The sequence below is a fragment of the Aethalodelphis obliquidens genome, unplaced genomic scaffold (assembly GCF_003676395.1).
Source record: "Aethalodelphis obliquidens isolate GAN/ISIS:26980383/991018 unplaced genomic scaffold, ASM367639v1 scaffold13, whole genome shotgun sequence".
Taxonomy (NCBI): Eukaryota; Metazoa; Chordata; class Mammalia; order Artiodactyla; family Delphinidae; genus Aethalodelphis; species Aethalodelphis obliquidens.
In genome coordinates this window covers 21,067,114-21,091,742 of record NW_020837957.1, presented here as the reverse complement: position 1 = coordinate 21,091,742, position 24,629 = coordinate 21,067,114, and the positions used below count along the sequence as shown (strand labels likewise).

General features: G+C 37.0%; 1 protein-coding gene across 18 annotated transcripts in view; it reads left to right on the top strand.

Annotated features, from left to right (window-relative positions):
* The window catches only part of SSX2IP (SSX family member 2 interacting protein), a 42,913-nt gene that overhangs the window by 7,252 nt on the left and 11,032 nt on the right, over positions 1–24,629 (top strand). For 7 of the 18 annotated variants that reach the window (XM_027114190.1, XM_027114183.1, XM_027114187.1 and 4 more), the window contains exons 2-11: positions 10,422–10,553; positions 11,146–11,315; positions 11,787–11,999; positions 12,921–13,031; positions 14,624–14,759; positions 17,334–17,409; positions 17,479–17,668; positions 20,730–20,880; positions 22,796–22,932; positions 23,284–23,457. In XM_027114190.1, coding sequence (XP_026969991.1) covers positions 10,511–10,553; positions 11,146–11,315; positions 11,787–11,999; positions 12,921–13,031; positions 14,624–14,759; positions 17,334–17,409; positions 17,479–17,668; positions 20,730–20,880; positions 22,796–22,932; positions 23,284–23,457 — 1,401 coding nt within the window. In that variant the 5' untranslated portion in view covers positions 10,422–10,510. Of the gene's footprint in view, positions 1–7,184; positions 7,274–10,421; positions 10,554–11,145; positions 11,316–11,786; positions 12,000–12,920; positions 13,032–14,623; positions 14,760–17,333; positions 17,410–17,478; positions 17,669–20,729; positions 20,881–22,795; positions 22,933–23,283; positions 23,458–24,629 lie in introns of those variants that run through there. The other 11 variants (XM_027114194.1, XM_027114191.1, XM_027114195.1 and 8 more) reach the window with 8 other exon arrangements.

Here is a 24,629-nt window from a genome sequence, read left to right as displayed (position 1 = left end):
GTGTGTGTGTGTGTGTGTGTGTGTGTGTGTGTGTGTGTGTGTGTGTGTGAGATTTCATGGGACTTGAAAATTTGCATTTTTAACAAGTACTCAGGTGCTATTGTTGAGGCCTATAACCAGTGATTGAATTTGGGCTAAATCATTGAAAAAACTGTTACAGATACATGATTACATTATCACAGAACAGATTCATGAATTATGTTTAGTTTCTTTGTTATTTCCATTGCCTTTAGTAAATGTCATTACCTTTTACCTAATTTTGAGAATGAAATACCAATAAATGACAATTGTTTTTTAAATTTTATTTGGACTTCTTAGCTGACTTTCAACTTTACAAAGTTAGCTTGATGTGCTTTTTTTTTTTTTTTTTTCTTAATCCTCTTTTAAGAATGATTGCTGCAGTTCCTACCTCTGCCCTGGAAGAATTTGAAGCTGGTACACCGTCTCTAAATTATCATGCTCTTGATTGATACATCTAATTGCCTTCCTGCTTCTCTAAGCTGGCATCACTCCAGACTCATTTGAAAGCCTTTCTAAGTCACAGCATGGCTAAAGTGTTGATTCTTGTCTGTCATAATATTACAGTAGAATACCTCACACTAATACATCATTGAACTTAGTTGACATTCATTCAGCAAACGTTATTGGATTCCATACTGACAGTGAGTCACTTATGATACCTCACACCAAAGCAGGGTACAGACAATATGCTGACAGACTTGCTGACCAGGAATGCAGCTTAGGTGGTGGGAGAGAAGTTTCATTACAGTTAGATCTGTACTACAGAGTTAATGCAAAGTGTTCTGGAAGCACAAAGAGAAGGGATGGCAGTTTGGGGAAAGCCTGGCAATTTGGACTCTATATATTGACTAGATTTTTCAAAAAATTTTTTGAATTTCTGTAACATTTAATCTTTTGTCTGCTTTTATACAGTTCACATTCCAGTTACTCAATTGGAATAATACTATTGAATTATACTTTAGTCTCAAGGCGAGGTGGTAGAGAGGCAAGAACCTGTGTGTGTATTGGGTTTGAAAAAGCAGCTCACGTATTGTGTATTCCTTCCTCTCCTACAATAAAGATAGTAGGATGTGTAGTTAAATGTGCTGGACTCCTGTGGTTTGATTCTTGACTTTGTCATATTCTAGCTATGTGACCTTGGGCAAGAGAGCTCTCTGGACCTCAGTTTCCTCATCTGTAGTGGGGCGAAATGATTGAGTTATTGTGATATTGAATCAGTGAATACATGTAAAATGCTTTAAATTTACTTGTTTCAAGTAAATCGTTTATGCTTAATTATTCTTAAAATTAGGTAGAATCTCATTTGATAAACGTGGTTGTGAAGACAGTGTGTGTACATTCTGCTATAAAAATGTGAAGAGAATTTTAATATAAATAGCTGTATTCAATTCTCATATTAGGTCCCATGAGAAATGTAAAAATCGTAATTAATAGAACTGAAGATTCTTTAAAGATCATGTAGCTCGACCTCCTGATTTTACAGTTGTGGAAACTGAAAACCAAAGAAATCATGGCCTGCTCAAGGTTGCTCAGTGTACGATGGAAGTGGCTGTGGGAACCGTGGTCCCTGGCTCTTGTCTGGGGCTCTTTCAGAGCCTCGTGCAGCTTCCCTGAGGTGGCAGTGCCCTGAAAAAATGAGTTTAATTGGAGACCCAAGACCAAAACAGATGAAAACACGAGCAGGAAGAAGTCATTGTGTAATGAAATGCCGGCTGGTGTGGCGTAGGCTCTAAGAACATAATGTCACACTTCACCAGCTGCGCTCCTGAAGCAGAGAAACACACTTTAGTAGCTGCTTGAGTCACAGAAGTTGCTAGATTGAGAGCATTCTTTTTTGAAAAGAATGTTAATAGTTATAAATCAAAGTCAGCCTCCCTCTTCTTTCTTCCCACTGTGTTTAGGTTGTAACTGAGCTGGAGGCAGAGTCCGCCTTTGCCAGGCCAGCCAGTACTCTTGTATCTTCACTCTTTGCATCAGCTGGGGGGAAGCCTTCCTGATGGGCTGACTCCCCACAGACATGCTCTGACATGGCCAGGGTCAGTGTGAAGGCTGCAGCACCCTTGCCCACTCGTATGTGTGAACACAGGGCGGGGGCGGGCTAGGTGCTGGAAGTGTGATTGATCGATGGGGGGCGCGTTTATTATTTGTCTACACTGATATTTCCACTTTTAGAGGGCAGGGGTGCTACTGTCTGGGATGGAGGTGGCAGTGCATCCAAACACATTGTCTTAGTAACTGTGCCTGAATCCACTGCCTCTAAAAGTTTTACAAAATAATAAGTGCCCTAGAACATTCCAGCGGTGTAAAGGTGTGCTGTAGAAGAAGTGAAAACGCTGGCCAGCCTCTCACTACGCCCGAACATCCCATTCCCCAGTAATGTCCTTGGGAACAGTTTGTAACCTTTCCACACCTTTCTCCTAAATATATTTAGACAGTTTGATTTAGCAAAAGGTGGTGATCAAACTATTCTTGTTTTTCATAACATTTTTTTTCATGCTATATGTGCAGGTCTGCTTCACTGAGATTGTATCCCTCAGCCCAAAGGGAAACGCATGAAATATTTTGCCGCAATTTGCGTCTTCACACTATTTTGTGCAGTCTTTGCCCAACTGGGAGATACGATCTCATGAGTGGTGGTAGGAGATACTGTTCCTGGGCCTCTCATCCATGAAGCAGCAACACATGATAGTTAAGAGAATGGACTCTGGAGTGTGGGATGGGGACTATCCCCTGGCTCTGCCACTTGCCAGCTGCGTGACCTTGGGCAAATTATCTAACCTTTCTGTGCCTCAGTTACCTTATCTCTGAAAAGGAAATGATGTGATAACATGTAGGGTTGTTGTGAAGGTTGCCTTCATGAAGTATGTAAAGCATTTAGAACAGCACCTGGCACGTGTTTGTTAGATCAGCCCCCTAGGTATTCTGTACTTAGTTTTTCACCCCTTACCCCATTAAATACCTATAACCACCCTACAGAGTAGATAGTATCACCCTGTTTTCCAGGTGAGGAAACCAGCTCGGAGAGGATATGACCAGCTCGGTCAGGATACAACCTGTCCGACCCAGGCCTGTGAGGCTCACATGGTTTGCACTGTGCTCCCCAAACTGTAAATCCTCCTCAGAGCCACAAACTCAGCAAGGGGGCAGATGATTAAAGGGATACCAGATTTTCAGTTTCAGCCATTCAGATATAGATTAAAATTTAATTTATGAAGAAGAATTTATTTCTGTGGAAAAAAATCTGTACTATTATGCCACTCAGATGAAATCATTTGGATTTTAAATTTGTAAAAAGTAGGTTCTAAGAGGTTGAATTTAGTATTTATCTGTCCTGATATGCATAGTCGAATGGTTTTGTATTAGATGGCAGAGGTATTTGTAATGGAATTGAAAGCTATAGTCTCCTTCGGAACAAAATTATAGTAGAAGGTGGTAATTTTTTAAGTAATCATAATGTATTTGGTTTTTGAGAATAATAACATCTATTAAAGTATGCAGAGAACTAAATTCTTAAGTTTCATGACTGAATTTGTAAGGACTAATGTTTAAAGACCAAGTTTTAACAATTTTATTTTCTTAACCCAACAGTTGGGTAACTCTAACTTTGTGAGAGTTTAGCAAAGACTTTAGTTGGTTATTTGTGAAAAATCCTGTGTAATATTTAGAAGTCCATATGGTATCATGTTACTACCTTCCTGTATAATGAAAAAACTATTATTTTCTGATACTTGATTGAAGTTTGTTTTAGAATTCTGATTAGATAGGCAGTTGTACCTTCTCAAGTTTGAACTTCAAGTGAACTTGAAAAGAACACTTAAAATAGTGTACTGTATGAGGGAAATTTTGTAATCAAGACATCACTTACGTTTCTGCCAAGCTCTCTTTCCGTGGGTAGAAGTGTTAGGAGAGATTTGGGGGATGATGAAGAGTAGTACTTTTCTCTAAAGGACTCACATCTTGTGCATCTCTTCCATTGCTGTTTCATTTATCCACTTTTGCTTGCTGGAATGAATATGCTAATTTATCATCAGTTATTTACTTGGCTATTTGTTGATTATTCTATTAAGATGCGTGGCGGGTATAGAAATGGAGAATGTGACTAAAGAGTCTAACTAGGAAAGATGAAATAAACTAAGGAGGACCTAGAGAATAGGGTTTAATGGCCTGTGTGGAGGGGATGATGGTGGGTGAGCTGTGCTTTGAAGAAGCGTTAGTTTAGGGGCAGGTGAAAGAAGAAAGCACCTGTGGAGCACACAGGCTGGAGTGAGTGTGCCGTATGTGGGACTCAGTTCATTTTATAAACATCTGCTGAGCACTTGCTATGTTTCAGGAACTGTTGAATACAAAGATGAATACATTCCCCACCCTGTAGAAGTTCATAAACTAGTTTGGGAGACATCCAGCTATAATAATATGGAGGGAGTTGTTGTAATACTGTATGATATCATTGTCATATACCTGATGGGTTGCTTTTGTAGTGCATGGTATCATTTAGTTATGTTTCAGCAAGAAACATGTAATTATGGAAGGGACTCAGAAATGTAATATATATATATGTAAATATATATAAAAACTTATGTTATCTATTGCTGCATAACAAATTACCCCAGAGTTTAGCAGCTTAAAACAACTGGCCTTTATCTCCCAATTTTTGTCCATTGGGAATCTGGGTGCCACTTAGCTGGGTGCTTGTGGCTCAGGGTCTCTCACTAGACTGCCTGTAGGTGTTGACCAAGACTGCAGGCATCTCAAGGCTTGACTGGGGAGGATCTACTTCCAGACTCACTCACCTCGCTCCTGGCCGGCCTCAGGTCCTCACTGGCTGCTGGCTGGAGACATTGGTTCCTTGCCACATCAGCCTTTCATGGGGCTGCTCACAACATGACAGCTGTGACAGCTTACTTTCCCTGGAAAGAGGGATCTAAGATACAGCGAGTGAGAAATGACCCCAAATGGAAGGCATGCCCTTTTTATAACCTAATGTGGAAGTGAAATCCAGTCCCTTCTGCTTTATTCTGTTTGTTAGAAGCTAGTCACGAAATGCAGCCCACACTCAAGGAGCAGAATAACCTAAAGGTGTGTGCAGGAATAACTGGGGGCCATCCTAAAGGCTGCCTGCCCCAAAATTCTATAAGCAGTTAATATATATTGAGCAACCCTGAATCTTTGGGGTAGAAGGAAGAAGAAGAACCAGGCAAGGAACTTTTCTGTTGGAAAAAAAACATGTATAATTAACCTGAATCACAAATGTTCTTGCTAAAGATCCGTAAGCTTAGTTTTGATGTTGTCTTAATATTTATTCTAGGAATAAATGGTAAAATGAGTTAATTCCACCCTCATTAAACTTTCTGTGGAAGTGATCTCATTTCTGGGAGTTGTTTTTATGCCTTTTTAAAGCAAAGTAATCATAAATGAGAAAAAAGCTATTGTTTGTGGCATAGCAGAGAAGTTTAAAAGTGTACCTCAATTTAAGTAGTAGGTAAGGTCCTTTAAGAATTGTGTGTTCTTAGTGAAATCATTTAGAACGAATTATAGGAGCTCAGTCTTTTAAAGAACCTTGATGGAAATCTTTTATTATATTCTACTTTTAACATAGCTAGATTAATTGATTGTGTGTACGGTGTTGAAAGGTTGAATGGTAGAGAGAAAAGAAGCACAGTTTTGAAGACTGCGATTTGTGTCCAGGCTTCACAACCAATTAGAAGTGTGACCTCAGGCAATCCTGTTGACTTCCCTGAGCTCAAGTTTACTGTCTGTAATATAGATAAATACATATGAAAGAAAATACTTTGACATGAAGAGTGATAGATTTTTTTTTTTGAAACTTACTAAAATCTTCATTTTCTTTCAGAAACAATATAATTATGTTTAAATGTCACACTGCTTCCCAATTTTCTGTCAGGATCCTAACCTAGAAAATGCTACTCGGTAATTCTTAAGTTCAGCATAATCATTTTACTCAGAAAAGACGAGAGTACCCTTGCTTATTTTACACTCAAGTATGTGACGTTGTACTTGGGGCCTGTAGCAACATAGAGGCATGCCAAAGTAGTTCTTCAGAAATAGTGAGATAACATTTTTACTGAAGTAATTGCAATTTTACTGAAATTAGTACGATTTTCTGTTATGAAGATTTACTGGAATGTACTTGAGAGAAATACTTGGAACAGGGAAGTTTATTATATGCTTATATACATGTTTTCCACCAGGAGGGAACAAAACTGTGTCTTTCTGATATGTCGAATAGGAGATAAAATTCTTACTTATGGATTACTTTATAGATTTTTTTCTTTAATTTATTTCAAGATTGTTCCCCTTCAATCTTGGATGAATGAAATGACTTTTACAAGTTGTTTAAATGCTTTAATCTTCAGGTTTCGCTCATAAAGTTCACTCATTGTTTTGGGAATTTGGGCAGCTACTCTAATTAATGGTATATAGAGAGAATTGGGGGTTACAGATTACTTGAACCAAAGCACAATTAACTGTTAACTGTTTTCCTTTCTTCTTCTGTGATGAACCTATAGTAACAGTGCTAGCATAACCAACCTTGTTTTTTACATGACTTGTTGTGGATAATCATGTCCATTATATAATGGTTTGCTATGACCTGATTAATATGTAATAATAATAATTTTTATATAAAATATGGAACTTAATTCCGTGTTCCAGCACCAAGCTTTAATGGAGTCCTCCATGGCTGCTTTTAAAGCTTTCAAGTTGAAAGGGACTTGTGATGGTATTAGATTTATGCAAAGCAGAGATACTTCTGTTATCTTTCCTATTTTGCTTTTGAAATTAATACTGACTTATTTTAATATAATAGTTTGTAACCTTCATCAATGAAATTTTAGCTATAATTGAGCTAGAATAGAATACTTTGCTTAAATGAGTCTCTTGGTTTGGGGATGCATATTGATGAGTCTTAAGTCTCTGTTCTTAGAAAGACTGGTTGGGTGACTTTTATCACAAGCCTCATTGTGTGTAATTTGGTGCCTCATTGAACAGAGGAGGATACATAGAAACTTTTTAAATGGTGTGAAATTATATACTCTTCCTAAGTTTTGTTTCATAGCACTTCGGAATGGAGTTTTGGTTTTCACTTTGAGCATTTAACTAGACCTGAATATTTTGCAAGGTTTTTTTGTTTTTGTTTTTTACAGGACAGGGAACAACTTACTGGTGAAACCTGGAGACGCTGGAGAACTAAATTCACAGACTGAGAGTAACTGACTTAAATTACAGTTTTAAAGTATGGATATGTCGTAGACACATACTGTGTTTAATAATCTTTCTGTATGAGGAGAAAAGGCACTTAGGCACACTGTTGTATTTTCTAGTGATGTCTGTTCTCAGGTCTTCTAAGGATTTATGTTCAATCCTTATTAAGAGCAACAATGCATTTTGTTACAGGTTTTAGAATCCTGTCATTTATACCAAACCGTCAGATCTGTGTCTAAGTGATGATGATAACAACTGATATTAATTACGTGTGTCCCATATGCCAGGCAGTGTGCTAAATACTTTATGTGCATTATCTCGCTTAATCTTTAGGGGATAATGGCAATTTACCAGTGAGGAAGCGAGGGCTTGGAGAGGTTAAGTAACTTACCCAAAGCAGAGCCAGGTTAGAATAGTTGGATTTATTGTCCCTTGGGTCCTGTTTTGCTTATAGCTAATATCTCTGAAAACCAAAAGTAAGATCATTTGTCTTTCTGGATGCAGATTCAACCTTCATCCTGCTCTTCCTGTTGCTGAAGGTACCCATTTAAGGTCACTGGGAAGTGCCACAGAGTTCAAGGTGCTCTTCTCAAGGCACATGAGTAGCAAAATAGCAAAAGATCAGTGCCAAACTAGATAACCTTCTGTGTGTATGTGTGTGTGACATCATAATGTATTATATGACACATACAATCATTTGCACGAGTATATATTTTATGTTGCTATGTAATCTAGGAATTATTTGTCATCTCTCTTTTGTCCTTGTTTCAATCCATCTGCAAGTCCTGAAGGTTCTATCTCCAGGACACATCCCTAATTTATCTATGTGTCTCTGCTTCCACTGTTGGAGACGTAGTGCAACACTGGTCTTCTTGCCCGAACAAGAAGTTGCAGTCGCCTGATTTCGTCAGCGCCCACTATTGCCCACCCATAATCTCACAGGGTAGATAGAGTGGCCGTAATGATCTTTTTTAAAGCCTAAAAAGAGATCACGTTGCTTTCCTGCCTAAACTGCTTTAAGAGCTTTTCATTGCAATTTAGAGAAAATCCAGCTTTATACATCTATTCTTGCTTACTGTGCTTCAGGCATCCTGGCCACTTGTATATTTTTAATATGTACCAAGTTCTTTCCATCTTGGGTTTTTATACATGCTGTTTCCTCCACCTGGACTCCTCTGGTCATTGACCGTCTTGTAGTTGATTCCGTATCATTTAGTTCTCAGTTCAAATATCAGCATCTCTACGCAGCCTTCCTTGACGGATCTAGATACCCCCCCACCCTAATACTCTCGTTACTGTGTTGTATTTTCTTTTTTGTCATCACTCTGAGTGTGATGTTACTGTAACTTATTGCTTACTTCTTACCTGTTTCTTCCCTACCTGAATGTGGACTTCCTGAGAGCAGGGCTTCTCCTATGCCTAGAAAAGCGTGCCTGGCACATAGCAGCACAATTAAAATTTTATTGAATGAATGAAAAATTTCATGTCACTCTAACATTATATTGTGAATATTTCCCCACAGTCTTAACTATTCAGAAGAGAAGTGGTAAACTCTTGATCTACAGTCCAGATCTGGCCTAAAGACACATTTTATTTGGCTTATTAAACAGTACTGGTGTTTGAGGTATAACTGCCATTCAGTCAAGTGCGCAGGCCTTAAGTGTACAGCTTCATGAATCGTCCTGTTGTGTGTGCCTAAGTAGCCACCTCTCAGATCAAAGTGTACGTGGTGCGCTGATCTCCCCCTTCCAGCTGTTCCCCCTTCCACTGGATAACTTGCGTAGTTACTCTTTTTAATTAGCGTCTAATATTTAAAAATTGGGAGATTTCACATAGAAATCCAGAATTTCAACATTTCTTAAAAAATGGAAAGATGTATCAGCACGGGAATTGCTTTCTTTTTTGGCCACAATTTATTGTGGCTGGGAAGCAGCTGTCCAAAGTGTTGACATGTGTTCTCCAGTTTGCCTGCAGTCTTCACCTCTCCTCTTCCTATCCCTGACCTTGAAATCAATTTCCAGTTGATGTTTATAATTTCATTTGAATTTTTTTTTATGGTGGAGAAATAGTTACTACTTCCATTATCTCTGTAAAAAAGTAGAGGCATCGGGCTTCCCTGGCGGCGCAGTGGTTGAGAGTCCGCCTGCCGATGCAGGGGACACGGGTTCGTGCCCCGGTCCGGGAAGATCCCGCATGCCGCGGAGCGACTGGGCGCGTGAGCCATGGCCGCTGAGCCTGCGCGTCCGGAGCCTTGCTCCGCAACGGGAGAGGCCACAGCGGTGGGAGGCCCACGTACCGGAAAAAAAAAAAAAAAGTAGAGGCATCAATGATAGACTAAAACGATTATGTGTTTCTTAGTCTACTTTATTCCTATGCATTTCTTAACTTTTGTGTATGTGTTAGCCACCCTAATTCTACATGGCTGTGTTTAAAGGTTACACGGTATTCGAGTGTATAAATGTATTATTTATGTAACCAGTCTCCTACTGTGGAACATATATGTTATTTCTGGGTTTTTTTTTTTTTTTTTGGTATTGTAAAGAACAATATGTAGGTGAATCTTTGTGAAGATTGTTATTTTATTAGGATAAAATTTTAAAAGAGGAATTCCTGGATCAAAATATATTTTCATTATTAAGATTTTTGATACATATTGCCAGATTGCTTGGTAGTAGTATAAATTGATCTAATTTTTCTGGAGAGCAGTGTACGGGAGTACTCAGTTCACTACGTCTATGCCAACACTAGGAATTGTAATTAAAAGGTTTGTTAGTATAGTTAGTAAAAACAACAAAAAATGGGAATGCTGGCCAAGAAATTTTTCATCTTTTCATCTACGTAAGTAGGAATTGTACTTTAAAGGGTATAGTTTGGAAATATTTATTAGTTAGTACAATTCTGTACCTTATATTGTGAGTCAGATCATGTACCGTGTACTTTGTGTATGAAGTAATGCGAATACCTTAGTATAACTCGAGAAGCCATTTACCTTGATTCTTGCACACACACACACAATTATTATTATTAAGCTCCACCATGTTCTGTATGAGAGTACAGGTGAGTAAATAATGCAGAATCCATCTGTTTTGAAGTACATACAACTAATTCTTACATATTGGCTTTATATTTGCTTTCATATTTTTAATTAGATGCTGTTATTCTGTGATTTGTTTCCTAAGGAGATGCCTACATAGAAGAGTGACAGCAGCTGGGCTGAATGTTTCACTGCTGAACTGGTTCCTCAGGTATCCTGGCTCTGGCGATTGCTATGGGAGATTGGATGACTGTTACAGATCCAGGTCTGTCTTCAGGTAACTGAGTTTAGAATAGTTGTAAGCAAAAGCAGTAATTATAAAGGTTAATTTTCAATGACACTGTAATTACCAAAAATATTGAAGATGTAACTAGAGAGAGACATAAATAGTTGTAAAATATATAATTTTCATCTTCAGTAAAATTATCACGGAGAGCTAAGTATTGTGCCTAATCAGTGGGGTTAAGTGCTTTGGCTGACTAGTTGATTACTTGAGGAGGAAACTTTTCTGCATTTGAAATAAATTCATTGGCTACTCCAGTACATTTCTCTGATTTATTCCTTTAATCACATAAACTTTGAGTGCATAGACAAGTGGGTTTTATCTATCAGTTTTATAAATCTAAAGTATTGTAAATTAAGATAGTATATTGTAGCTTAACATGCCTTTTCTAGGAGCACCACTTTATTAGTTGTATCTTTTTGGAAAAAATTATGTAGTTTTCATACAAAAACCAGCTTTGTCCTAATTTGAAAAAACTTAAAAATATTTCTATAATTCAAAATCTTTGGTAATGGAGATTATGTTGTTAGCTTTGCATGCATTTTTACAAATTATTTACATAAATGCCTTTTACTGATTCTTTCAGAAAGCAAATATATCTCTCAATATACCTCAGAAACAAAGATGTCTCCATCAAGTTTATACTCACAGCAAGTGCTATGCTCTTCAATACCTTTATCAAAAAATGTGCACAGTTTTTTTAGTGCCTTCTGCACAGAAGAGAATATTGAACAAAGTATTTCATATCTTGATCAGGTAACATGTTTTGTTTTTGTAAGAAGCAATAAATAACATAAATCATGTTATATAATAGAACATATCAAAGGTATGAGAAAAACTTGTCAAGCACAAGTATGTTACATATTGGCCCGGGACTTATATTAGATTTGCAGAGAACCTTGGTGACCATCTAGTCTAGATACACGAGGTAAACTTTTTTGTCTGTCTGGATCAGGTTGGATCCCCCATCACCCCAGGGGCTCCTCCACGGGGAGTCTTACCCTTATTTTACTGATGCAGAAACCTAAGTGCCTTCTCCAGATCACAGGCGATCGTAGAGCAGAGGCTAAAAGAGCGCAGTTCTCTTAATTCTTTGTCCTTTGGCATAGGTGCTACTTTCTTAACTATTCTCAGGATAGTTTTCTTTCTCAGAAAAGATTTCTGTCTTTTGTTTATTTATTAAGTTGTCCGGTAACCAACTTTTAGGAAAACATTTTCTCCTACTAGGAATTGACTACTTTCGGTTTTCCTTCATTATATGAAGAATCCAAAGGTAAAGAGACAAAGAGAGAATTAAATATAGTTGCTGTTTTAAATTGTATGAATGAGCTACTTGTACTTCAGCGGAAGAACCTTCTAGCTCAGGAAAATGTGGAAACACAGAATCTGAAACTGGGAAGCGATATGGACCATCTGCAGAACTGCTATGCAAAACTTAAGGTAGAAATTACATCTCAATCTGTATTTCAATGCCATTGTTATGTAGTTTGAAACTATAAATTTTCATTGGATTTTTTTAGCAAACACATTTTAGGGTTTTTTTTTTTTTTAAGTTTTAGGATTTTTTTAAACTGGAAAGTAAAACTGAATGTAATTTGTACAAATCAGTTGTGCTGCTTCCTAATACTATCTATATCGAAGGCGCTGATTTTATGAACTGTTTAGTGTCTTGCTGAAACTGTAGAAAGTTAGATTAGGAAGTACTTATATCTGAGGAAAATAAAATAAGGATTCTCCCACCCTATCCAGTCTTGCTTAATAAAGTAGATGCTTAACTTAAAATAGTCTTATTGTGAGAGATTGCATCAATTTGATTGCATCAAATTTCAAGAATATTCTTGAGAGCATCTGTGCCCTCTAGGAGAAATCTTGAGTTTACCGCTTGCAAGGCAGAACTGGCGTCATGCTGTAGTCCCACCCTTTTTGACCTGAAGTGTTCTACTTTGCTTGGTCACCTGTCTTCTTCATACTTAGCTCCAAATCATTTTTGGCTCTTTCTCAGAGTGTGCCGTAGAAGTGTTAAAAAGTATTAAAACAGAAATTATGAAAATGTTCAGTGGCAACATCACTGGAATAGGTAAAGAGTCTTTCAAGGGATCCGCTTTGAAGGTCTTTTGTATACACATTAAAAATCGGTATTTAAATTAAATAAAATTTGATATTCAAATTTAGGTAAATTTTGTAACACTATAGTATCAAGCTTTATAGTAATTGTTTTAAATAAACATTTTGTGTGGTGCTAAACTTCAATTTTAGGTAACAAACCCTAGTTTATGTAACTTGTTTTTACTAATCTTTTAAGGATTCAGTTGCTCTGAATCCTATGTTAATTTTAGTCAAAATTGCATATGAATGTTTTAGGAGCAGCTGGAAACCTCCAGGAGAGAAATGATTGGTCTTCAGGAAAGAGACAGACAGTTACAATGCAAGAACAGGAATTTGCATCAGCTACTGAAAAATGAGAAAGATGAGGTGAGTTGTCAGTTATTGTAGATAAAGTTTAAGTGAATTTTTTTTTTTTTCTTTTGGAATTTGAGGTGACCATAATGGTCATGACTTTAAAACAAGAAAGAACCATTTGTTCACCCTGTGTCACATTGGCCTGGAGGAACTGTGTGTATAGTGTCGTATCACATTTAACTGAGAGGCCAGGAGCCCTCCCCACCAACCTCTCCCCCAAGCGCATCCATTTGCCCTAGTAGGTTAGTCCAGAGCTCGTGACATCCCAGTGTCCTATACCATCTGTCGTAGACTCACAAGCACTGTTAACTTTTTGTCAGACACAAGGGCGCTTTAAATGCAGATCTTTTATTCTCTGCTATACCTTTACTTATATCTGGAATGCCTCTTCTTGCAGTGTCTTAAATGTCAACATTGTTCATCCAGTCAGGCAATTACTTGACTAAATGGACACTCAAGTTACTGTTTAAAAAAAGCAATTCAGATTAAAAATCTCATTTTTAGGCTGAAGACATCATAATTCTAATCTCATTTTTGCTTTATTGATTACTTAGTATTTGGACCTATAGAGTTAATGCATTTGAAATTATCTTTCAATTTATGTAAGAAGAAATCATTATGTTTTTATTGCTCTGCAGTTTGACTTCTGACCACGTGATAACTATAAAACCATAACATTTTCAGTGTTGTATATGTTGCTCACTATAATTAAAGACTTTTAAGGGAGCGTATTTCTTTAAGGACCTTTTAATGATTTAGACAGATTTGTTTTACCAAATTTGATTATTTAGTAGTATATTTAGTAAGTGGGTAAGAAGTATCTTAACTAAACCACAAGGTTACTTATACTTTTCCTTGAGTTATTTCACAGAAAATTTTGACTTAATCTGTTGATTATACTTGAAATGTTTTGACTATAGTTCTTCCTCAGTGAGGATTAAGTTGAACACGATCATCTCTAACAGAGATAAAGAATGTCGGTATAGAACTTACTTCCTCTCCAGGGCTGCATGAGGAGTCTTAGTAGATATAAACATTGACCAGTAGTGCTTGGCATATAATACGTACTCAGCAAATGTCTGAACTGGATTCTCTCTGCTGTTTGTCTCACTCTAATTTGAGAACTGTTTTTGATCAGAGAAAAATGAACCTGTTTATCTGCTGCCAAGTGTCATGACTAATTGGCCTTGTCACAGATTGATAAAGGATAAAGTGATTCAAGTCATTAGTAAAAGGAAGTCATTACAAATGATCAGATGAAATCTGCTTGCTTCAAATGAAGCTTTAATCACATTAATACTTCCATAAGAGTTTGTGGTTTCTAAATGATCAGAATCTGTATGTAGCGTGAAAGGTGTAGACGATAATTTAGAGAGCAGCTCTGGAAATTTCATAGTTAAAACATAAAAACTTTATGTGCTTCATTTAATGATATTTTAAAGAGTGATTTCCAGTGGTTACAGAGAAGGAGGAATAATCCTAGAATTCTTAAACTATTATATGAGGAGCTGAATTCTAGGCTTCTTTTCTCTACTGAATTTGTAAATTTTAACGGGGTTTACTAGTCCTAAAGGGACTCACTTAATAGAAAATGCTTTTTTTAGGTGCAGAAATTACAAAACATTATTGCAAGTCGAGCTACTCAATATAATCATGATATGAAGAGAAAAGAGCGTGAATATAATAAACTAAAGGAACGTCTACATCAACTTGTTATGAACAAGAAGGATAAAAAAATAGGTAAGGAGCAGCTGGCTAAGATAAAGCAAAGGGAACAAATAAGCTAGTATTACATTAAGAAACAAATGTAGAGGGATTGAGCTCAATAATTCATGAAGTGTCCTTTTCATGCTTTATACAATTGATTTTAGATGGTATATATCCATGTAAACTAGAAATTGAGACAACTGGTTAGTTGAAAAATAGTAATTTTGCTTTACTCCATTAGTTGCATATAAGAATTGCATATATATTTGTTAACATGACAGATGTAGGATTAATCCACAGAGAAAAGCTAATCCAGAGGACACTCTAACCTTTCATAGCAAAGAACTGATTATATTAAAAATCAGGATCAGTTTCTGAGTACCAAAAGTGTGATTTTTGAGTTAACTTCATAAAATGGTTCATCAGGCCAAATCATTCATGTCAGTTTGAGTTCTTTTAAATTAGTTTAGCTGTGCATTTTTTTTTTTTTTTTTTTTTTTTTTTTTGCGGTACGCGGGCCTCTCACTGTTGTGGGCCTCTCCCATTGCGGAGCACAGGCTCCGGACGTGCAGGCTCAGCGGCCATGGCTCACGGGCCCAGCTGCTCTGCGGCATGTGGGATCTTCCTGGACCGGGGCATGAACCCGTGTCCCCTGCATCGGCAGGTGGACTCCCAACCACTGCGCCACCAGGGAAGCCCTAGCTGTGCATTTTTGAAGTACAGCCGACTGGGAAAGTTTTGTTTGTTAAAGTATACTTTTTTTCTATTATTCTTTTGAAACTTAATTTACAACTTATTTCATTCAAGTTTGTGCATAATTCCAAGTAAATAGTATAGATTAAAAAGTAGAACTACACTATTCAGCCATAGAAAAGAACGAAATAATGCCATTTGCAGCAACATGAATGCAACTAGAGATTATCATACTAAGTGAAGTAAGTCAAAGGAGAAATACAAATACCATATGATATCACTTATATGTGGAATCTAAAATATGGCACAAATGAACCTATCTACAAAACAGAAACAGACTCACAGACATAGAGAGCAGACTTATGGTTGCCATGGGGGAGGGGAGGAAGGAGGAGGGGTGGACTGGGAGTTTGGGGTTAATAGATGCAAACTATTACATTTAGAATGGATAAACAACAAGGTCCTACTGTATGGCAAAGGGAACTATATCCAATCTCCTGGGATAAACCATAGTGGGAAAGAATATAAATAAAGAATGTATATATGTGTAATAACTGAGTCATTTAGCTGTACAGTAGAAACTAGCACAACACTGTAAATTAACTGTAATTCAATAAAAAAAAAATAGAACTACACACACACAAAAGTAGAGCTGCACAGATAAAGTGTTGCTGGCCTGCCAAGATTCAGGGAACAGGAAATATGTGCATTGATTTATTGAAGAGTGGTTTCCAAGTGGGCTACAGGCTGTCATCTAACCTACTTTATACATTATTCTGAACTTGGACTTGCATACAACAGCTGATGAGCAGATGTTTCAAGCTGTCACATGGTGGGCTAAGCCTGTTACCAGCAAGCAGTTCAGTGTTCACTGTGTCACTGTCATTCTGTACAGCAGCGCTGTTGCAGTTTTTTGAACATTTTATTTTAAAATTATTGAAAAATTTAAGTGTGATAAGTAGCAGTTAAGACAAGATTAGAAATCTAAGTATTCTGAGATTATAAATCTTAAACTTGGACACATTGGTTTTTAAGATTGGTTAACCTTGTGTTCATTCATAAAGGGAATAGCAAAATTAAAGAGCAGGATGAAATGCTAGAAGTATAAAATGTAACAGTTAGAGAAGTTTATTAAATACTTAACCCTATAGCAGAGCCCTTATATTATGGTCGTCTGGCTCTTTTCCTGGTCCAGACCCAACTGGAAGTGACAGTTCTGTAATGATTTTTATCAGCTCTAAAATTTTAATAACTTATTCTCATCTTTTTTCCTTCTTATGCCAACTGCTTTCATCTCTACCTGGGGCAGAAGAGACATTAATACTGTCAGGAGCCTTGTCTCCTTTGATGATGAGGATGATCCTCAGGTGGTCATGATACAGGGCATGGCAAACTTTCTGTAGTGATCCAAATAGTAAATATTTTGAGGTTTGTGGGTTCTGTGGTCTTTTGTCACTCTGCCACTGTAGTGCAAAAGTAGCTATAGAAAAGAGATGAACAAATGGTGTGGCTATGTTCTAATAAAACTTTATTTACAAAATCAGGCAGCTGCCCACAGGCCATAGTTTACTAACCCCGATGATAAAATTAATAATGATAATTAAATGAACACTTATTAAGTGCTTACTGTGTTAAGTACTTTAACATTTCTTTCACTCTTCACAACTCTTTGATAGATACTTTCATTATTCCCACCCAATTGATGAAGAAACAGGCTTAGCAGTTAAGTAACTTGCCAAGATCTCAGGCTTATGAGTGATGGAACTGGAACTTAAAAATCTGGGCTGTTTGAGCCTAAATCCTAATTTGTATACCAGTTGACTTACGTCCCTAACGCATGTAGACCATTGGGGTTTTAAACACTTAAACTTGTATGGTAAGAATTGGTTTTGTTCTGTGTGTTCATGTTTGTAGCTATGGAAGTTTTAAATTACGTGGGGAGAGCAGATGGAAAAAGAGGCTCCTGGAGGACGGGTAAAACTGAAGCCAGGTAAGGCACGAATGAAACTGACACATTTAATCAGACTTCCCTTTCTATACTGCATTTTCATACTGACAGTTTCTTTCTCAGGAACGAAGATGAAATGTATAAAATTCTCTTGAATGATTATGAATATCGTCAGAAACAAATCCTAATGGAAAATGCTGAACTTAAGAAGGTTCTTCAGCAAATGAAAAAGGAAATGATTTCTCTTCTTTCTCCCCAAAAGCAGAAACCTAGAGAAAGAGCAGATGATAGTACAGGAACTGTAAGTGGCTCTTTCCTCTCTAATACAGTCTTCAGATCGCTGATTAGAACAATTAAAACAGTAGATAGGGATTCTCAATGGGGACGCTGTTGATATTTTGCGCAGGACACTCACTGCTCTGCTACCCCCAGTCACTCTGACAACCAATAAAATGTCCCTGTAAGTTTCCAGACATGCCCTAGGAAATGATGGAGGTGATTTTCTGGGGACTTAATCTGTGCCAAGCACCATGAAAAGCACTTTATAAGCATTGTCTCATTTTAGTCTTATAATAATTGATGCTTTGGGTACTATGATTATCCCTATTTTATAGGTGAGGAAATTGAGGCACAAAAGCTATCTCAGTATCACGCATGACAGAACTAGGATTTGAATCCAAGTCTGTCTCACTCCAGAGCTCATGCTTTTAACCACTGTGCCAAATATCCTTTAAGTAGCTTAAATGTTGAGTAACTTTAGCAGGCTCTACTTTTCAGAGAGTGAAACTTTTATTAACTTTGGGAACCAAAGAATCACTTAGTCCATAAATTTATTGAATGTTCGTTATGTGTTCTAGTCCCTGGAGAGAAAAAGCTGAGAAGATTTTGACTGTTTCCTTTGCCTTAGTTCAGGCTGCTAAAGCAAAGTACCATAGACTGGTTGGCTTATAAACAAAAAAAAATTTATTTCTCACAATTCTGGAGGCAATCAGGATGCCAGCAGGGTTGGTGTCTGTGAGGGCCCTTTTCATGGTTGGATTGCTGACTTCTTTATCCTCATATGGTGGGAAAAGGTGAGAGAGCTCACTGGGGCCCCATTTATGAGGGCTTCACCCTCATGACCTAATCACTTCCCTAAGATCACCCACCTCCGAATGCCATCACATTGGAGGTTAGGATTTCAACATAAGAATTCTGAGAGAACACAAACATTCAGACCATTGCATCCCACAGGAACCTTTTTTGAGAGAGACAGGCATATAGAGAAGTAATTATTATACACATTAACAGCTATAATAGGGTGGTACAGTATGTAAAATAAAACAATTATGGCAATCAAGAAAGGCATCACAGGGGAAGTCACATTTGAATTGGCCCTTAGTAGGTGTTTTTTGAGGTAGAAAGCCTGGGGAAATCATTTGATGAGGGCATAACATGTAGAGGTCAGAAAAAAAAGTCACATAATGGTGAAAATGTTTTTAAACTTAGTTCTTTACATATAAATTTAAATTCTGGACTCAAGCAAGTTCACATTAGTAACTAAAACCTGAAAATAACAATGTTGATGAAGAGTAGTAATTACCAGTAAGTCACCAAACATGTTTTATTAACCTATATTTGAGGATTATTTTGTGGTTTCACAAATCAGTCCAACTGATAAGCTCATCTCCTTTTTTTTTCTTCTTTAAAAAAAGAACCTGAATGTTCTTTTTAGACTCTCCAATTTGGGGTCTGCTTGACATATCTTTATTCAGTTAACTAACCTTTTCTCTCAAAGTCTATCACTTTGGGTCAGTTCTTAACACTCACTAATACCTTGCCAGGGTTAGCATAGTTTCTGTAACTCCTGTGGTTTCTTCAGTTTTGGACCCAACCTTTACTTATGTCTCATTACCAGCTTTTAGTCAGCAAAAGTAGGTAGTAAATCAAGGAGATCTTTTTCAGATGATAGTATCCTGTATAATTTCTCATAATTCAAGTGTTGAAGTTTGGAGAAACAATAATATCTTAAGTGTATTTTCTGTTTTTTAAAAGATCCTTTTTTTCTAGTTACATTATCTCTTAAAATTTAAGTAATTCACCTATTCCTTACTTGTAAGGAAAGATTGGGGCCCATTATAGCAAGAAGGGTAAGACATAACCTTGGAATGCCTAGGTAGCATCCAAATTTTCATTTATTATTTTGCTTAATTGTAGCCAAAATATATACCCAAAATTCACGTTAAATGCATTTTTAATTTTTTTGTGGTTTTAGAGTTTCACTCAATCTGGCAGTTATTAATGTGCAGCAGTTAATTTTAATAATGAATTTGTAGTATGCTGGTATGCCTTGAAATGTATAGCAGAGAAGGTGTAGCTCCTTGGAAGAATTACTGTCAGGTAGCTCCAGAGTGTTGATTGGCAAGAACCAGAGTCACAAGGAGCCACACCCTGGGTTTTTCCCCACCTACGCGCCCTGGGAGACCTAGACCTCTACCAACCCATTGCTGACCTCAGACTATTGATACAGTTCTTCAGACTCAGTCACTCCCTCACTCCTGCTGCATCTATCAGTACATGTGGGAACAGTCTAATCAGCCCTTCTTTCTTTTCATCGTCTCTTCTTTTTTTTTTTCCCCAGCAAGATGTATTGTTCAAATTAGTTAAGTATATGTATCTACTATCCTGGATGTTAATAACAAATTAGGACCATTTTATGTAGATGCAGGTTATTATGACTAAATGTATTATGAATACATTTGGTATTGCTTCCCTATGTTCTTTAGCCTGCTTTTGACTTTATTTGATCATATCAGTAAAGGTTGCTACTGGATTTAATCTGAAAATGCATGTAAATAGAGTACAGAGAAAAATATCTCCAGTTTTATAAAAAAAATTATATGAGAAAAATAGGATTAACAGTTGCTTTTACTTTGGAGATTATTTCACAGGTTTATTTGTCAAAGCAACCAAAAAGTGGAGGCAAGTTGGACTGGAGCTGTGTGACATCAGGAAAGTTAGTCTGCTTCTCTAAGCTTCAGTTTCCCCACGTGGTAACATGATTTGAGGACTAATTAACATGTGAAAGCACCTAATAGCATGAGGCAGGTTCCTCTTCCTTACACAGTTCCATGACTTTTGACACTAACTATGTTGGGCTTCAAATTCAGCTTTGAAGAGACCTGAGTTGGGGAATTTCTATCTTCAGTATTAATTGCTTTTTCTCCAAGACATTTATGTTAAGGACTGGGTCATTTATGCTTCAGTTACAGCACAGAAATGATTTTGATATGTGTCTCTGACCCAGTCTGATGACTACTGCCTGAGTGTCTAAAGCCATTTTAAGATTCTGGTCTTTCCCTCTCATCTCTGGCCACTTGCAGGTTATCTCTGATATTGAAGAAGATGCTGGGGAACTGAGTAGAGAGAGTACGTGGGACCTTTCCTGTGAAACTGTGAGAGAGCAGCTTACCAACAGCATCAGAAAACAGTGGAGAATTTTGAAAAGTCATGTAGAAAAACTTGATAACCAAGGTAAGTACTGCCTGACTACAGGTAGCTTGAGCTGTGACACTCAGTAAGCTGACTTCAGTCAGTCACCTAGAAAGGCAAGTTACGGGCTCAGACTGAAGTCCTTAGCTCAGTCTGGTGGTTTGAAAAGCAAGACTCTGCCTACTTCCAGACATGCGGTTTGAACCTCACTGAGAAAAAATGCTTTGCTCTCAGAGTGAATGTCTCTGAAAACAGGACATCATATGTCCATCTGCTCTGAGTGCAGAAGACAATTGAATAAAGTGAACTGAGTCTCTTACTGTATCATGGAAATCGGGAAAATATTAATCATAATATAGTATAAATATGAACCTTTTGCTTATTATTCCTAGATACTTGCCTATTCCTAGGTTGCTAATAATTCATTTCTAAATTATTTTCAAAATAATAGACACTTGTTGCAAAGTATCAATTAGAAAGTGTTGGTTTGGCCAAAAAGTTCGTTCGGTTAACGAATACCTTGTTCAGTAAAGTTCTTGGGTCACTTGTAGACATGTGGATGGACCTAGAGACTGCCATACAGAGTGAAGTAAGTCAGAAAGAGAAAAATATTGTATATTAACTCATATGTGGAATCTAGAAAAATGGTACAGATGAACTGGTTTGCAAGGCAGAAACATAGAGATACAGATGTAGAGAACGAACATATGGACACCAAGTGGGGAAAGCAGGGGGCGGACAATGGTGGTGGAATGAATTGGGAGATTGGGATTGACTGTATACACTGATATATATAAAATAGATAACTAATTAAAAAAAAAAGAAAATTCTTTTAAAAAAAACAAAACAATAGACATTTGATGCAAAATATCAATTAGGTATTGGGTTGGCCAGAAAGTTCGTTCGGTTAGTAAATATATTGTTCTTGGTGGAAATGAAAAAATGTCTTTTATTTTTACTTAAAAACCGAACGAACTTTTTGGCCAACCCAATATATAAAGTAGAATATTCAGGTCTCTATTCCCTATGTGTAACACCTAATAGTTTGGTGCATACCTTTCTAGACCTTTCTCTGTGTGCTCGCAAAATATTTATTTTAAGTGTATACAAACCAAAAATTGAATATTACATGTTTATTTCCTACACTGTGCTTTTTTCACTTAACAGTCTATTATTTTAGATACCACTTCTTGTCATTATAGATAGTATAAATAGATATATGTAGATGAATATATCCTTATTTTATATTTGTTAAGATTTGCATGCTTTTAAATCAAGAAAATTAAGATTTCTGCTAAGTAAATGAAGGCTATTTAAAGAAAATTTATTCTAAATGGTCAAAAATGACAAACTCAGTGCTAATTGTCTCCAAAAATAAAGAGCAATCAGCAAAATTATAGTATCAAAATTACTTTACATGAGATTTTATTGATTTCAGTCATCATTGTCTATTAGTAAATAGCAAGTATTTTCGGACTTCATATTTGTTGAATTTAATAACAGCAAGATTTGTAGCACTGCACTGATCTTTGAGGAAGTGTCAGAAGAACATAGTTTATGAATGTTAATTTTTCTGTGAATATAGGTTGTACATTTTTAATTAGGACATAATCGTGAATAAATATGAATTACAGATTAAATGTTGACAATAGAGCTCTGTAAGTAAGGATATCATTTAGTCCAGAAACAGCACGAATTTATAGTTGCCATGAACTCCTTAGAGCTGCTTTGTGCTTTTTAAAATTTTTTAGTGTTAAAATAATATACATTTTGTTTTATTTTATTACAGCTTATAGAATTTTTAAAGGGCAAAGGAAATACCTACCTTTTAGGAAACCTAGAAGATTCCAGAAAGGGGAAAGTTCTGCGAGCCTTGATTTTTAAACATACGTGTCCAAACACCATAAACTAAAATGATGACTGTAAGGTTTATGTCAAATTACTGGTTTTGTGTTAGTTTCAAAGGTACACCTAGAAGGTTTTAATGATGAAGATGTAATCTCACGTCAAGACCATGAACAAGAAACTGAAAAACTTGAGTTAGAAATTCAACAGTGTAAAGAAATGATTAAAACTCAGCAGCAACTTTTACAGGTAAGTGCGAGGCACCTTTTAAAGCTGGTCTCCCCTGTGAAGGGTCAGAATTTTACTTAATCTTACTATATTTTTACCCCTTTATTTCATAAGATCTGTAGTATTTGACATTTTTCAGTCTAAACTAAGTTCTGTACTTGCCCGGAGATAGACCACGTAGCACCCCTTAGTAGGGGCTTTGCCAGTTAGAAGCATTTGGGAAATGAGACTCCTCATTTCGGTTGACTTTCTGATTCTTTATCATTTCTCTCCTTCCCCTAAAGTTTGACCTGCTTTTCCCTTGTGTTCATTTCAACTTGTTGGAGTGTTGCAGGGACCCTCTGGAACTTACTATGGTTTAAAATTTAATAGCAGCAGCTCGCTACTGCGTGTGATGATGACACCACTTCACTGCTCCGAGACTGTTACTTGTTGGAAGAAAAGGAACGCCTCAAAGAAGAATGGTCCCTATTTAAGGAGCAAAAGAAGAATTTCGAGAAAGAAAGACGAAGCTTTACAGAAGCAGCTATTCGCCTAGGATTGGAGGTATTTTAAGCAATTGGCTTTCCTTGTAGAGCGTTTGAAGGTCCTGGAGAGGTCAGTAGAATGCATCTAAGTTCTGCTTTTTCTTGTTTCTTTGCTATCCATTTTTTTTCTCAAGTATTTTACTAGTGATTTCACAAATAGCTTGAAATGGAAGCTATAACAGAAGGATATCATTTTGCCTTTACCAGATTTGGGAATTGAAAAAAAAATTTTTTATTGAAAAAACTATAAGCATTTATCATCCTTTTTGGGTGGCTTTATTTTATTTTGTTTTGTTTTGTTTTATGTTATTTTTTTGGCTGCATTGGGTCCACGTTGCTGCACGCAGGCTCTCTCTAATTGCGGCAAGCAGGAGCTACTCTTCATTGCAGTGCATGGGCTTCTCATTGCAGTGGCTTCTCTTGTTGCAGAGCATGGACTCTGGGGGCACAGGCTTCAGTAGTTGAGGTGTGTGGGCTCAGTAGTTGTGGCTCATGGGCTCTTGAGCACAGGCTCAGTAGTTGTAGTGTACGGGCTGAGTTGCTCTGCGGCGTGTGGGATCCTTCTGGACCAGGGATCGAACCCGTGTCCCCTGCATTGGCAGGCGGATTCTTAACCGCTGCGCTGCCAGGAAAGTCCGTTGGGTGGCTTTCTACTGTTAAGGGTTTAGCTTCACACAAGAGGTTTCTTTTGGGCATCTGTCATGTCTCCACTGTCAGTAGGTGTAGAGTCAGAAGAGAGTGCAACCAAGAACATGTCTTTTGTTTTTAAAAAAGGGGGTTGGGGTAGAATACAGTAAAAATAAAGTTCTCTCTCTCTCCATCCCCTTACCCAGGGATGAATGCATTAACAGTTAACAGTTTGAACCGTGTGTGTATACACTTCGACAGGTCGCTTTTTTATTTAGCAGTGTATTACCTACATATTTCCTTTTCAAAAATTAGAGAAGTAATGTCTGAAAATGGTTTAAAAAAAGAAATTCAATCCATACAAAAAGCTACAAGGTAAGACGTATCCTCCATTCTTATTGCCAGTTTCATTCCTCAGAAGTAACCACTGTTAAAAGTTTGTGATTCTTCTGGGAAGTACTATTTTAACTTGAAATAAAGTTCAACCTTCCCAGAAGTACTATTTTGATCGATATAAGCCTATCGATCCCCCACTATGAAAGATAAGGAGTTTAGTGTCTTTAT